Here is a 15435-nt window from a genome sequence, read left to right on the forward strand (position 1 = left end):
TATCTAACTTCTCAGTGAAACTAGATTTGGAAATAGTGAGTGCTTTCTTGTTTTGAGGTCCATGAAGTGATCTTAAATTAAGAGAAAGCACTAACTGTTTTTGGGTTGAACTTTAACCACAGGAAAAAATCTTCACATTTTCAGACCCAGATGTCTGGCCTGAGCCATTCTTTTTAAAGGTGCTTGCCTTTTTCTGTATCTCATCTCTATGGTTTTAAAGTATTCAGTTTTGATTGTCTTAAATTTTCTTAGAACACATGACAGCAGAAACCAAATTAAGACCATTGTAACATAAAGAAGTAAAGATTCTAAGATTCCAATGTAATTTGTTTTACATTTGCTCTGCATTTTTTTTAACAGATCATATTGATGTCTGCTACCATCAACTGTGAAGAAATTGCTGATTACTTTGCAATTCCAACTCAAAACGGTCTGAATCCAGCCTGCATTTTTAAGGTGGAAGGCAAACCTTATGCTGTTAAAGAATATTATCTTGATGATTTGAAGCATATTGTTCATTTCCAGGTATGGGAAATAAGATTTTACATCATTGGATGTAGTAAGAAATTAGAATAGTCAGCTAAAAGTTGTGTAGCAAAATTGTGAATAAGTGATTTTGCCTTGCAGTTTTAGACAGAAATGAATATATGTTGACACAACAATTTATTTAACTTCCAGTATCATTATCTGAGGTTAAGTTTAACAGTTAGGGTAAATAAATACAGTTAGGCTTTAGTCACTGAGATATGAGAGTAGTTATTTGATCTTGATAATTCAGAACATTTTAAAAACACTGATACAATGAAAAGAACAAGAGATGAACCTGAACAGTAGCAGTTTGTGAGTATACTGTTATCCTTTAGACTTCATCTCTCAATTCTACAGAAACTATTTAAAAACAGAAAAAAAGTCAGAGAAAGTAATTCCTTATGCTGTGCACAGGGAAGGCATTTGTTATGCTTGAGCACAGGCAAGTCAAGCTAGAAGGCTGTCAACTATTGAAGTTTTAATGCAGCCAAAAAAAAAAAAATACAATAAATTTATGTATCACTTGGCTTGTCATTGTTTGTACGTTTGGCAACTCAGACAACATGGGGGAGATTACATAACATGAGAGTTTTTTTCTAAGAGACTTTGGATGATAGATGACAACAAAAACATAACTAAGAAATTTAGTAAGAAGTCTACTTCAGTCCAGTTGTATGTCAAAGCTTTCAGCTGGAGATCAGCTGCCACATCTTTCAGCTCAGAGATTACAAACAAAAGGAACTGCTTTTAGTCCTTATTCTTTTTAATGTTTTCTTTATTTTTTTCTGTGTATAGGAGCATTTAACTTTGATTTTTAAGTTTACATTTGTTTTTATGTTGTGTTCTCCTGGCCATAGCTGTTTTCCTCTTTAGTAAGAGGGAAGAAATATGATTGCCCAAGAATTTATTTGTGCCCTAGTGCAACTGAGAAGCAGAGAAACACTACAGAATGATTTTTAATGTTTAAATAAAAAAAGCAATTGAGTGGGAAAGCACTAATATGTGCTTTTGCATCACTCTTCTTATGTGCTCTGTGTGGGGAGATTCTGAACGTCAGACTTATTAGAAGAAAAAAGGAAAGTCTAAGAAGATTTATGTAACAGGAAATTGCCTTGACTCTCAGGCTCTAATAATTTGAGCATTACCATATGAAGTAGGAAGTCATCTTTCAGCATGTTAAGATTCAGAATCTGATAGCTGCCTGAGGTATAGGCTTCAGGCTTTAGTTCTGAGTATTTCTGTTTCAGGGAAGTCACACAGAAGAATACAGCATAGTTGAGAGAAAAAATTCTGTTATAGGTGAACAGATTTTCTTTTCCCAAGCTTCTTCTTGATTTTGAAATTAATACTAAAAGATCGGGTATCACAAATCAACACTCATTGCTTATAAAGCATCTTGACTTGAATCAATTCAATAATTCCATTGTCTTGTATGCCATGAGGTCTGAACCTTTGTCCCTTCTCCAGAAAATCTCAGAATAATTTGATGTTACTGGATAAACGTAGAATTGTTTTATTCTGCAGACCTCTTAGCTACAATATTGTTGCTCAGTTTTGCAGGTGATAATATTTTAAAACTACCCTTGAAAATAGTTTGTTTTCTTTGAGCAGTTCTGACTCGAGGTAATTTGGGAATTCACTGATATTAATTGTGACCTACTAATTGTGATAAGCAAAAATGCCAGTCATTGTTTTGTATTCTTCTCTCTGCTTGTTTACAGTAATCACTTTTCTATGGTAAGATAGATGTCGCTGGATGAAAGATAAAGCTTTTCCCTTGAACAGCACCATATTTAGAAAATCAGAAAAGGAAGGGGAAAACGTTTTTCATTGTAGCCTTGTTGAATGGATATTGGGTCATTTATAGGTTTCAAATATATATGGGTCATTTATACTGATAAATTTTGAGTATAAGTCTGTAAATGCAGTTTCTTTCCTTTTTGCATAATGACCTCTGAGCATATTCTTCTGGATGCTTAAATAAATCATGTTTTGTCATACCTGCACAGGTTTTGATTTAAAAATGCACATAAGGCTGTATCTGTAGGCAAACTTAAAGCTATCTGTGTTCTGTAAATGCATACCTGTTGCAGCAATATGGCACTGGTGATATCAAATGCAAATTAAAAATTAGTTAACAATTAGTTAACTATTAACTTAGTTAATTGTGAGGTCAGACTTTTAAAAGTTAAGCAAGTAGGATGTCTTGGTTTTAGTCTTCGGTATCTGTGAAATTCTGTGTATCTGGTTAGACCAAAGAAAGAAAGTTCCATTTTTGTTTTGCAAATGTAAAAACTCCTTCATATCCAGACAACTGAAGTCAGAGTCCAGATGAAAGATAGTAAACTGCTGTCAAAAGCAATTCTGATGATTCTGTATTACTTCAGTCAGTTCTGGCTGGGTTTTTGGACTTAAGGTTTCACACATTGTTACCTTTTATTAAGAGTGATGTGGCAGCCTTGTCATGTTAAGGAATACTAAAGGTACAGTAGGTAACAAAACCAATAAGACAAACCGGAGACAATTATTTAAGCATGGATAATCTCTAAAGTTTTGCTTTTAGTAACAGAAAATAGAAAACTTCTTAGATTATTGCGTATTTTGTATTATGAAACAAAATTAGCAGGCTTCAGTGAGAAGGTGTGAGCACAGTGAGTGTGAAAGGCAGTTGAGAAGCTCAGGGACTGCCAGTGGTACGCCTGAAAAGTTTATCTGGACTGATGGCTGATTCAAGGAGGGATGGGAGGTGGAGAAAGTACTGTTGAGCCATCTTACAACTCTTTTGTGGTCAGGCACTGGCAAGCCCTGCCCAGGGAGGTGGTGGAGTCGCCATCCCTGGCAGTATTCAAGAAGTGTCTGGATGAGGATCTCTGAGATACGGTTTAGTAGCTTGTGGTAGCAATGGTAGTGGGAGGACGGTTGGTCTAGATGATCTTGTAGGTCCTTTCCAACCTTGTGGTTCTTTGGTTTTGATCTTCCAGTCGGGCCTCTGTCAGAACAAAGATATTTTCAGGGCTTTTATGCAGCAGCTTTTACGCAGATACCGAGGTTACCTAGAGTTAACAGAATATAGTGTTGCAAGGAGGTTGTTCTGCTGAGGGTTGGAAAGCTGAAGATGGGTTTCAGTACTGAAAACTAAAGATGAATTATTCTCAAAAGCCTTTTTCTCTGAGGACGAAATGCATGATGTTGTTGACCATTCTCAGTACATGTCATGTTCTTTAATCAGTTTTTTAAAAACTGATACATCATTAAGTCATTGAATTTTCTCTGAGAACTTGGTGGTTTGTGTTCTTAAATATTAAAGCCTCGAATATGTGACAGAATGCTAGAAAATGTTGTGGATGAACTTAGTTGCAGTTATATTGTGTATAATACAACCGTGGTTCCTTGGCAGAATACGAAATAAAATACAAGGTCTACTGAAAGTAAAGATAATTTAAATGAGAAGAGGTGCATGAATTATTAACAGTAAGATTGAGGTGTATGTTATAGGACCGTGAGAAGAACTGTGCCTTCTTTACACAAATTCCTCTCTACATCATCCTGTTTCCCTGTATTGGAGCTAGTTGAGCATGCTTACTACTTCTGGATAAGAAACATGTCCTACATGTTAGGAAATGTTGGTTAGAACTCATCAAAGGTAATTAGATATCAGAAGTAATTTTATAGCATTAGAATAGCAGAACACTGGAAGGAAAATATGTATTTAGAACATAACTAATGTTCTTTGTGCATCTGCTGTTCTGCATGGGTTTTAGTTGAAGAGCATTTGGCAGATTGACTTGTGTAATCTAGCTTATTTTACTGTGTTAACCTTAATACTTCCTTCTCCACACAGCTTCCTTCTCAAAGAATTGATAAGCCAATGATAGGAAAGGAAATATACGAGGTAGCAGTGTCTTTGATTCAGTCATTTGATGAGTTGGAGATGCAATGCAATGGGTAAGATACAGTCCAAATTCTGTTATCAGTGGTTCTTTGGGGAAATGAGACACTAAGGAACAAGACCTAAAGCAACCTGCATGGTGTAATTTTTAGTGGTCCCTCGCTTTTCCACATACCACTGCTTTTATTCTATGAATCAGTGTGATTTCTTCTCTGTACTGAAGAGAAGTTCTCTGTACTACTGTGTTCCTTGTAGGTCTTACTGAATGGTCTGTGTTTCTGAAATAAAATTTGTGCCCTACAGCGTGGCTGTCCAAACAAGCTATTTCATACAGAAACTGCTTTCTTTGCTGCCAATCACAGCTGAGTTTTTTATATGAAGAATAAAAAAAAAATACATTTAGCCATGAAAAAATATAAACAAGACTATAATTTCCACAGATTGTTTATCCAGTGCTTTATTTTACTTTCTTTTGAAAGAAGTGATTTGGTTTGTTTGTTTGTTTGTTTGTTTTTGAGATACTCTGTAGATTTTGTGAGTTGATGGTTAGTTTCTGAAAAAATGCAGTAAAGTAGCTTGTATAAGTTTAGTCTAACACAGATTGGTTATTTGCTAGGGATCTTTTTTGGTTCTGTGTATTGTTGACTGTAAATATATACTGAATAAATGATTTTGTTTTTGAAGCTTCACCTTTTTTTTAGTTGGAGTGGGAGAAGGGAAGAGAGCAAGCTGGCTTTATTTTCAGAGCTATAGATACATTGGTGAACACTTTGTTGGTAGTATTTCTCAACTTTTTTTTCTTGATTATTGCTTTTGATCTTTTCAGTGAAGCTGCTTTATTCTAAAATAGAACAGCCAAATGTAGCATTATTAATAGGCTAACTTCTACAAGCAAACATGGAAGTATTAGCTCTCAAGTACTGACAGGGCTGTTGTGAACATCCACCTTCCTCTGAAAATTCTACAGCTCATTATCTGGTTTGATTGTAGAGACTTTCAAAATGCATGAGGCATTTTACATTAAGTATGCTGTTAAAATAAAAGTTCTGTATTATGTTAAGGCAGTTTTATCCTTGTGGCTTGCTGTAGAAACTTAAAGAAAGGCATCTCTTGATTAATACCATGGCCTGTAGTTCTTGATAGTGTAATTCTTTTTCTAGTTTTTAAATAACCTAATTTTGATGAATTTAACTGGTAAATAAGAATGTTTCTAAGACAAAACTAAACCTAATAATCTAGACAAAATTTTTATATTTTTATATATAGTTTTAAGCGCTGGTTCATGAGGGAGTTTGAATAATGCATGTTATAGAAGATGTACAATTTGGCTTGCTCTTTCAAGATATATATTGGGATAATAAAGCAGCTTAAAGAACTGTCTGTTCTTTTTAGGGGGAGTTTTACACCAGACCGTGGAAGTGTACTTGTGTTTTTACCAGGTGAGGATAGATACTCATAACTTTCTGTCTCCTTACTTGTCATCCAACAAGATTTTTCTTGTTATTTCTTTCAACTGTATCTTAAACACATTTAACTCAGGCTGCTTTGTTTATTTGGATGTTTGTCTTTGAACTTAGTTTAATGAAATTAATTACACAGTTAATCTAGAGAAATTGATTTGAAATAATTGTTTAATATTTTGTGAAGTGTAAGTTTGTAAGAACATTAAAAAAAAAAGAAAAAATCACCAAAAACAACCACGTGGAACAACATAGCAACTAATTATAATAATGTTACATGTGAGTTTAAATCCTTTTTATACAGTGAGCTGAAGTTATCTTATGCTACTTCTGAAATCTAGCTAAGGGCTTCAGTAATGACAGCCAAAACGAAAGCATGTGGTAATCAGTACTTTTTTTGTTGTTGTTACTCAGCTGCAGCCTAGAATTTCTAGCATCACAAACTTTAACTACCTGTTGGTTTCAAGTTTTCTTTTATTTAATCTAACAAAATTTCACATCTCTGAAAATTTCAGAGGCCCCTGGATGCATTCTATGGGAGAGTCACATTGAAGCTGGGGTAGCTCTGTTCTTTGGGTGCAGAGATGTTTGTCCCTACCAGAACTTCATATCTACCTGTAAATCTTTCTGAATCTCACTGCTGTGTTAAGCTCAGTAGTAGGCATGGAAGCTCTAGGGCTGGAAGCACAGAGCACCAACACAGCAGTACAGCACTGATATTGTAGTTCCAAGTGGAGATTTCTCCCTGCCAGCTAAATGGCATTGCAGCTTTCTTTCTCAGTTGCTTTTTCTGTAAAAGCCCTCTAGGTAGAAGGAACTGCTTCATTGTGTCAGTGTAGGACTTACTCCATTTGCTCATGAGGCAACAGTTTGTTGCTTCTGGCTTTCTGTTTTAGTGTTTATATGGTGTGCTTTCAGACTTTCTAAGGTAATTGTGAGTACATTTTAGTCTGAACTTACTCCAGCAGTTTCAGTTCCCATATTTTTACAGCAGGTGGTACAAAGAGCCAGATTAAACAATGCAGTTGTTTTTTCTAACATAGGCGTTTAAAAGTTCCCAGTAGGGCTACGTTGAATTTGCACAACCAATCATAATTCTGGTACTTTTTCATCTGAATGCTGGATGTAGCAACCTTGATTGTTTCTTGTTTATGTACTTTGATATATGTTATTTTGATCCTTCACAGAACAAAAAAAAATAAAAAATAATAATAAAAAAATTGTTGAAGAGCTTAGGCTGTGTTGGTTGAATCATCGCTGAGCAAGGCGTTCCAGTGTATAATGCGTCCCTGCAAGAATAGCTGATGGGCTAAATGAAAGCTACAGTGATTTATCATCCTCTCAAGAGTTTGAACAGGATAAGAATGGCTTTGCTTCTGTTCTTCATATTTACTTGCTGGTGACAGGAGTTGCATGACTTCAAGTTTATGGTGTCCTATCAAAGGGATTATGCTGATACTGTCCTTTTGTTTGTTTTTCCTGCTTCTTCATACCCCCCTCCCACTATTGTAGTTGTTTGGGGTTTTTTTGCCAGGCTTTGTTACTAGAAACTTTCACATTCAAAGATCTGCCTCTCCTCTTGACATCCCTTTTTTTCTGCTGGAGTCTTGCTTCTTCCAGAATTGGTCATCAAGTTCTACCTACTTTGTCTAGTAGGTAATTGCTAGATTTGATTGATTGATTAATAACTGCTATTAATATTGTTTGTACAGTCTATTTCTACTGATCATGGAAGAAGTCTCTGTAATCACTAATGAGCGTATGTTGAACTCAAGTGGTGATTTCAATATTCAGATTTGGAATCAAGGGGTATGGCAGATAGGAAGCATTAGGCAGCAGGATGGTCAGGCAGTGCGGAGTGGGGCCGAGTAGGGTGTGGTAGGAGGTGTCCAAACAGGTCCATGGCCTGATTTTTCTTGTCTGTACCTTACCGTGCCTTAGTTCCATTCATGAACAGATAATTTTAAAGTTACAATTATATAGTATAATGTTTGCGTGTGTATGCAAATAGAATTCATGCTTGTTTCTGTCTCCAGAGCTAAAGGTATTTTGCTCAGTGCTTTGTTAATCTCTTGGACTACAGGTTCTTTGTGCTAGTCAAGAAAGGCACTGGAACACCCGAAGAAAAGATGGGAGTTAAGTGAGAATTGATATTAAAGTTGTTAGTGATGATTGAAAGCTCTGATTATTCTTTTCTTAGGTTTCAGTGAAATAAGATACATGCACTCGCGTCTCACACGTATGTTTAACAAAAAGTAAGTTAAACCACATTTATTTATTAAATTTGGATGTAAATCCTTTAACTATGAGTGTCCTACATAGAACAGGTGATTTAGTGCAGAAATATAGTTATTTCTTATATGCTTGTATCAGTAAATATTCACGAATACATTTTCTTTAGGTGGCAAGTGTACCCTCTCCACTCACGAGTCTCCTTAGAAGAACAAAATAATGTATTTTTGAATCCAGTTCCTGGCTACAGAAAAGTAAATATTCTTGAATCTTTTTTTTTTTTTTGTTAAGCCTGTAAAACTTTTTTCTGTGAAGAATATTATCTGTTCCAAGTAAAACTGCTGCATGAAAGCAAAGGATGCTTTTCTGTTTATTTTCCCCTCAAAATGTAAACTCTTATTCTTACTAAGCTGTTGACTTTACTGGTATTTAGACCTGAAAGAGATGCGCAGATTGAGGCAGTTACCCTTAATGTATCATGTGACACTGTTTTTATCCTTCAGGATAGTTTGTGCATGTTGATTCTTCCACTTGCATGACAGAACACTGCAGAGCAGAGTGGCCCTCCTGTATCTGTGCATTTTTGTGCCCCACTTTTTGGTTGGGGTCTTGGTTTGCTTTGTCACTGCTAATACTGTGATACTTTGTTATGACAGATGTGTGAAGAAATATTTGTGTACTTTATGTTATATACTGTACTACTTTACAGTGCGTTTTTACTAACAGGACAAGAAAATGCAGGCTTTCTGGTGTTACACTGTTTGTATTTTGCATGTAGAGCAGAAATACTAATATTTCTTCTCCTTATATTAGATATTTCATGCAGACATTAATGTAAGTAGTTCCTATCTTTATACAGTTCTTGTTCCTTTCTTACTTGAAAGGTTATTCTGTCTACAAACATAGCTGAGAGCTCTGTAACAGTTCCTGATGTTAAGTATGGTAAGTCTTCTACATTTTCAAGCTGTGCATACGTTGTATTTGTAACATTTTCTTCATTACTGCTTGCCTAAATCTTTGCAGCATGTCACACCTTTACAAAGCTCTCCTGATGGTGTTTAATTCTGGCAGTTGCTGAATTCTTTCACAGTAGGAAAGTTTTACTTCTGGATATACATACAGATAAAGCTATTGATTAGAATGTGAGTTTTAATCCTAGAGGAAAAGCTTAAGTTTTTTTTTCCATTCTGAATATATTTTAAGATACTTGTATCAGATTAACAAATTCTGTTTTAGATTATCTGTGTGCAGAATGATTATAATGCATTTGCATTGTTTTTATGTCTGTGTAAAAATCTCTTTGCAGTTGTTAGTATTCTCAGTAGCTTAAGTCTAGTTGTCAGAAAATCAACAAAGAAAATATTGTTTATGAAAAATAAAAATTTTCCCTTTCTGGTTATATAAAATCAAGCTGTGTATCACCGTAAACATAAATGACTACTTAGTGTTAGTAAGATGATATTGTTTTTAATTGCAGTGATAGATTTCTGCTTAACTAGAACTTTGGTCTGCGATGAGGAAACTAATTATCAAAGTTTGAGACTTTGCTGGGCATCTAAAGCAAACTGTTATCAAAGAAGAGGTAAGGTGGCAGTAGGGAATGGAAAGGAATTTGATGAAGAATTCCAGATGAAAAGTACTGATAATTTTTGTCGTGAATGATTTATACAAAAATGTATTTCCTTATCAAGTCAGGTATTAAAAAGTGATTAAGCTACTAGGCCTGAATGTTGCATTTTGTTGAAGTATTTCTTTTGGAGGAAAGTTTTTTTTATTTTATTGGAAAATATTAAAATTAATGGGCCATAGAACTTTAAATGATTCCTTGTTATTTAGTAGTATTTTTTTTTTTAACCATACCTTATTTTTTGAAAACAGGGAAAGCAGTGGTGAGTTGTTCATTGACTGCAGGAAGAGAATCGTGTCTATTCATCACTCTTAAATTATTGAAAGATCCACAGCAGTATCTTTACAGTGTTTGTTGTAACATGAGGATAAATACAAACTCAGATCACCTTTTCTTATTACTCTTTGATATCAAAGTATTTATTTCCAGTGGAAAGGAGTACTTAATTTAATAAGTGAAATCTTAGGTATAAAAATATCTTCATTGTTTTCATACTGTGAGGGCTTCACAGTTACAGCTTTGATTCCTTTTGGTTCTGGGTTGGTGTTGGTTATGGCAGCTGACCAATATACAGCTAATAGCAGCAGCATCTTGTATAGCAGGAAGCTTTGCCTTGCTGAGTGTGTGACTTAAAAATATGGCTTTACTTTCCAGTGGAGTTATCTCACACCAAATAGAGTCCGCTTGAGTTTGCTGCTGTTTCTCAGCTGTTCTTGATGCTTGTAGATGTTTTTACAGTGTGGCTTGGGCAGTTCATAAACTGCTAAGTTTGTTTTCCTGTTTGAAGGTCGTGCTGGACGTGTTTCCAATGGATATTGTTACAGGCTTGTACATAAGGACTTCTGGACAGACAGTATCCCAGAGAAATCACTACCTGAGATGCTGGTAAGAATTTTTGGGGTTACTAATGAATTTTTTTTTACGTGTGTTGTTGTAGTACAGACTTTACCTGAAGTGAATGCATTATTTGAATAGTTATTAATAGCTGTACAACTAAATGGAATTAAGTTGGTAAATAATTGAGAAAGACCATTCATTATTGTGTTATTCATAGGAGATGAATTGCAGCAGTAAAATAGATGTGACTTTGAAAATTAACGTTCTGTTCAAAAGAAAAATATCCTTAGTTATGCAAAGTTATTTTTAGCTGTTACTGAATTATAAACTTGAACTGATTTTAAGGATCAGTATCTTCAATTAATTCATAAATTAAACACCTCCCTTGGGGAAAAGTCAGAATAACGTTGTCTTCCCTTCAGACTTGTCCACTGGGAACTACAGTATTAAAAATAAAAAAGCTTGATATGGGAGAACCAAAAGCTTTGTTGGCAACAGCTCTTTCTCCACCCAACATAAGTGACATTGAACGTACCATTCTTCATCTGAAAGAGGTAGGCATTTTTTCTAATGCTGCTGAAATCCAAGTAATGAAAATTATGACATTCCGTGTTAGTTAAGATGCTAGTAACCTTAATTGGAACCTGAAATTGAGAACAATGTCTAGGGAATATTTTGTCATGTTAGGCTGTTACTTGGTTGCCATACTCTTCAGCATAGTTTCTGCTGCTACTGCATTTCAAAGGGATTGTGATTTCAGCAGAGAGTAAAAGCAGAATCCTGAAGAAATTGTAATACTTGTGAACTAGTATTTGTGATGAGAAAGAATAAGGAAAATGTTAGAGAACTTGAGATCTGTAAATGAAATTGTTTATTAAACAAGTAGCACCTTACAGTCTGAACATCTCCCTTTCTACCTGGAAATTAGCAATTTTGCTTTCCAATTATAAATCAGGTATGTGGTAGAACACCAGTCATATTAAAGTACTAAGGCTTTTCTTTTTGAATTATAGAAGGAATTATATTTGTATACAGTAGCTTGGTTTTATATTCAGGTAGTAGGTTTTTCAAATTGATTCAACTTAATTACAGTTATGGCTCAAATTGATATTGCTTTGCAGCTGTTTATTTCTTGTATTGTTTTCTTACAAACCAATCTTAGACTTACTTGATCAGATCTTACATGAAAATAATTTAAATTTCTGTAGCTAGGAGCACTTACATCTTGTGTGCAAGCAGAAGAAAATCTGCATGATGGTGAGCTGACTTTCTTAGGAAACGTGCTAGTACATCTGCCAGTGGATCTGCATCTTGGAAAATTGATCGTCCTTGGTCATGTCTTTGGATGCTTAGAAGAATGCCTTATTATAGGTAAAAGAACAACATGAGAACTTCTATATTTCCATAAAAACAAGTAACAAGGTTTTCATTTTGATTTCTTTTTATTGTAGCTGCAGCACTCTCTTTGCAGAACTTCTTTGTAGAGCCTTTCAAGCAGCCTATTGATGGATACAGGTATTATAATCTTGATGTTTTATATCTTCCTGGCTATTGTTGGAAGCACAGAGCAAAGCTGATCACAAAATGCTATTTTTAATGTCTTGAGTTTAAATTCCTTCCAAAGTGCAGCTGACACACTGAAATATTGCTATATGAACTAATCAGTATCACAAATTAAAGTCATCCTTTTCTGTGTGGAAGACCTGATTCTTCAGCTTTGCCTTCCTGATGTGAACATTGATGTGAACAGTGCCTATTAAAAATCAGTTAGCGTGCTCACACAGCTTCAGAGAGGAAGTGTGGAAAAAAGCAATTACCATAAACGTATTAAACTTGTTTATTAATGTATTGGAAGATGCTGATAGTGTAGCTGGAGTAATACTGCATATTGTATATAATATGTATACAGTTTTTATTACTGTATTTATTATAATAATTATAGTTCAGCTATAATAAGTTTAAGATGAGGAAAGAATGTTATTGAAAGTTTTTTTGTTTTTTTTTTTTTCCCAGGAGCAAACTGTTCTTTTCTGGGAATAGTAAGAGTGACTGTATTGCAATTGTGAATGCATTTAAGGTAAGTGTTTCTTCTGTCTGATTTTTCCAGTGAAGTCATGGACCAAGGTGAAACCTTCTCACTTCTGTGTGATCAGTGCAGTATTTTTGTTTTGAAGTTGTTAAAAACTTCATGTTATACTTAGTTATTTTGAATAATTTTAAGGCTATCTTGCACTATGTCACACAACTGCTAGTACTGACTGAGTCAATTTTTAGTGCTGTAAAGGAAGTGTGCAGTTTTTCTCCAGGGTAAGGCAGCAGGAAATGGGTAAAAATGAATTGCACTGCTCATTTTCTGAGTGTTTTTTTACTGTTCACCTGAGCAAGTGAAAAACAGTGTGAAGAGTGGAGAAGGAAAGAAAACACACCATTTCATTTCTGCTTGCCAGAAATAGAAGCAGATTTTGAGCAAGGCGTGGGCACGAGACTTAGGTTTTCTTGATATCCTCTCATCATAAAGAAACTGTTTTATACGAGATGCAGATTCTTTCCAACTGATGAAGGTGTCTTTAAAGTTGACGTCTGATTGCATGCAGCAGAACAAATGGTAGTTAAGCAGTAAGAAGTTACTAGTATTAATCATATGAAACACAAAATGATTTATGTTCTTTTTCTTCAGAGCGATGTAACATTTTTGTAACCCAGCCAGTTTTTTAGACCCTCAGCGGTGCATTGTTAAAATTACATTTTACAGCTGCACGACTTTGTGTCCTTGCATAAGCCAGAGACCCAGAGTTCATGCCAGTGCTCAATAAAATCAGTGTAAGAGTGTTCTTAAGAGTGAGAGGTATTTTTTATCTGCTTAGGAGGAACCATCTTAAGACTTAAAATCACAATCATATCTTAAGAATGAAATCATAAAAACACCTCAGGATGTCTGAAGTCCAGTCTTCTGTTGATGACATCAGTCAAGGTTTTTCAGGGCTTTGTTCAGCTTAGTACTTGAAGTCTTAGAGGAAGGAGACTGCAGAAAATGTATGGGCAACCTGATTTACTGCCAAAGCATCCTTTTTGTGAACAAATTTCTTAATACCCAATTGAGTGTTGCAAGTAGTGCTTTAGTAGAACTAAGATTCCTGTCACTGGCTCACTTTTGAGTACAGTGTCAGCTTCTGAACTCTGTAGTGCTAAAGAGACTTTGAATTACTGGCAGACATGGAAATACTGATAGTCTCACAGAAGACCCTGTGATACTTAGGGTGCTGGAACATATGTGGGAAGGCCTTAGAGGTGAGTTAGTTCAGCCCTAAGTTGAGAACTTCTACTACACCTCATGGCAGAGTGTAGGGTTAGAGGGTGGGAGCCAGGCGTCCTTTTGGAAGTGTGCAGCCACAGGGCAAGATGTTGTGGACACAAGTTGCATCAAGAGAGGCTCTGCTGATACACTGCAGTGGAGAGGGCTGGAAGTTGTCTGTGAGATGTAGTCAAACAACAGAATAGTTTGTCTGCAGTGGTTATGGAATCTCTGTCCTTGGAAGTATTCAGAACTTGTTAAAACATCAAGAATGTCATCCAAGTTGGCCCTGCTGTGTATAATAGCGTTAGCTGAAGGACATCTCTGATTTCTAAATTAGTATTTTAAAGTAATCCTAAGCATAGGATAGCATGTGGAAAATTTTCATAGTTTTCAGTATGGCATGTTTTTTTTTTTGTTGTTATTATTGGCAGTTCGTACTTGAATACTGAACCACTTCTTTCTTAGGCATGGCAGATGTGCAGACAGAATGGGGACCTGAGACATCCCAAGGTTAGTTTAACTTATCGCTTCTGTCCAATACTGAACCTGGTGACTTGAGTACTGGAGTATTCTGCCAGGAATTTAGACTGGCATTTTTTCTTTACTATGATTATCATTGTCGTAAGTAAATAGAAGCACAGGCTTTGAGGTGTCATAGTGAGTCTTTGGATCTAGTATTTGAAGATCTTACTTAGTCCCTATGTTAGATGGATTGACAGTGGCCAGAATGTTTGAAATTAAGCTGAGAAGGGAACTTGAGCTGTAGTTGAAAGACACTTCTCAAATCATGGGTGTCTTTTGGGGCAAGCATCTGGAAGGATGGGAGATCTTGGTGTATCAGTCTCAGAAGTCCAGTAGTATGCACACATTAACTGTCTGTAGTCTTTTTTTCTGTGTGTAAGACAAAATGCCGTTGATTTCTCACTTGCCAGACCATAGTGTGCTTTATGAATATCAGTGCGCAACGTGCACCAATTTACAGTGAGTATGTGAAGTTCTAGATTGTCTTCTGTTTTGAGGTAATCCTCTTAGAGGAGATTCTGTACTAGCAGCTCAGAGGAGTTGAACATCTGGGTCTATATGAGAAGTCTTAATGCTCCACAGCTGCGCTGCTGATAATCCAGGTACAGTTGCAGTCAGATATATTGTCATACATTATCAAAATGCACAGTCAGAATTAAAGAGAGCTGTGAAATGAGGTAAAAATCTTTTTCATAGTCTGTAGCTGTTATTTGTGTCTACACTAAAGAATGTGAGAGAGCATGCTAGTTATTAGGAACTTCTCTATATTACTTTTCATTTGCACTTCTCACTTTCTTCTCCAGGATGAGCTTGAGTGGGGTCAATTAAATTATGTTCATATCAAGAAAGTCAGAGAGGTGAGCTGAAATAGTCATTTTTATGAATGTTTTTAAAGATGGTAATATCATGGATAAGCCTACTTCATGTACAACTGTGTGTATACAGCTAGTTATGTATCTTCTTTAAACTGTGAATATGTGAGATCATCTTCTCACTCCCAGAGGAATAAACACTGTTGAAAGCAGCGTTAACTTGAACACTGACA

At 35.5% G+C, this 15435-nt stretch overlaps 1 protein-coding gene across 1 annotated transcript in view; it reads left to right on the forward strand.

Moving 5' to 3' along the window:
- Positions 1-15435, forward strand: part of TDRD9 (tudor domain containing 9) — a 51138-nt gene that overhangs the window by 17381 nt on the left and 18322 nt on the right. Inside the window, exons 7-20 of the mRNA XM_042813614.1 lie at positions 361-525; positions 4370-4473; positions 5810-5856; positions 8078-8132; positions 8279-8363; positions 8994-9051; positions 9587-9691; positions 10524-10621; positions 10996-11127; positions 11782-11944; positions 12025-12088; positions 12587-12650; positions 14334-14378; positions 15194-15247. Of these exons, the coding sequence (XP_042669548.1) occupies positions 361-525; positions 4370-4473; positions 5810-5856; positions 8078-8132; positions 8279-8363; positions 8994-9051; positions 9587-9691; positions 10524-10621; positions 10996-11127; positions 11782-11944; positions 12025-12088; positions 12587-12650; positions 14334-14378; positions 15194-15247 (1239 nt within the window). The remainder of the gene's footprint in view (positions 1-360; positions 526-4369; positions 4474-5809; positions 5857-8077; positions 8133-8278; positions 8364-8993; positions 9052-9586; positions 9692-10523; positions 10622-10995; positions 11128-11781; positions 11945-12024; positions 12089-12586; positions 12651-14333; positions 14379-15193; positions 15248-15435) is intronic.

Source organism: Centrocercus urophasianus, unplaced genomic scaffold (assembly GCF_019232065.1).
Source record: "Centrocercus urophasianus isolate 14NV4802_14NV808 unplaced genomic scaffold, USGS_Curo_1.0 seq_14, whole genome shotgun sequence".
In the NCBI taxonomy this organism is placed as follows: Eukaryota; Metazoa; Chordata; class Aves; order Galliformes; family Phasianidae; genus Centrocercus; species Centrocercus urophasianus.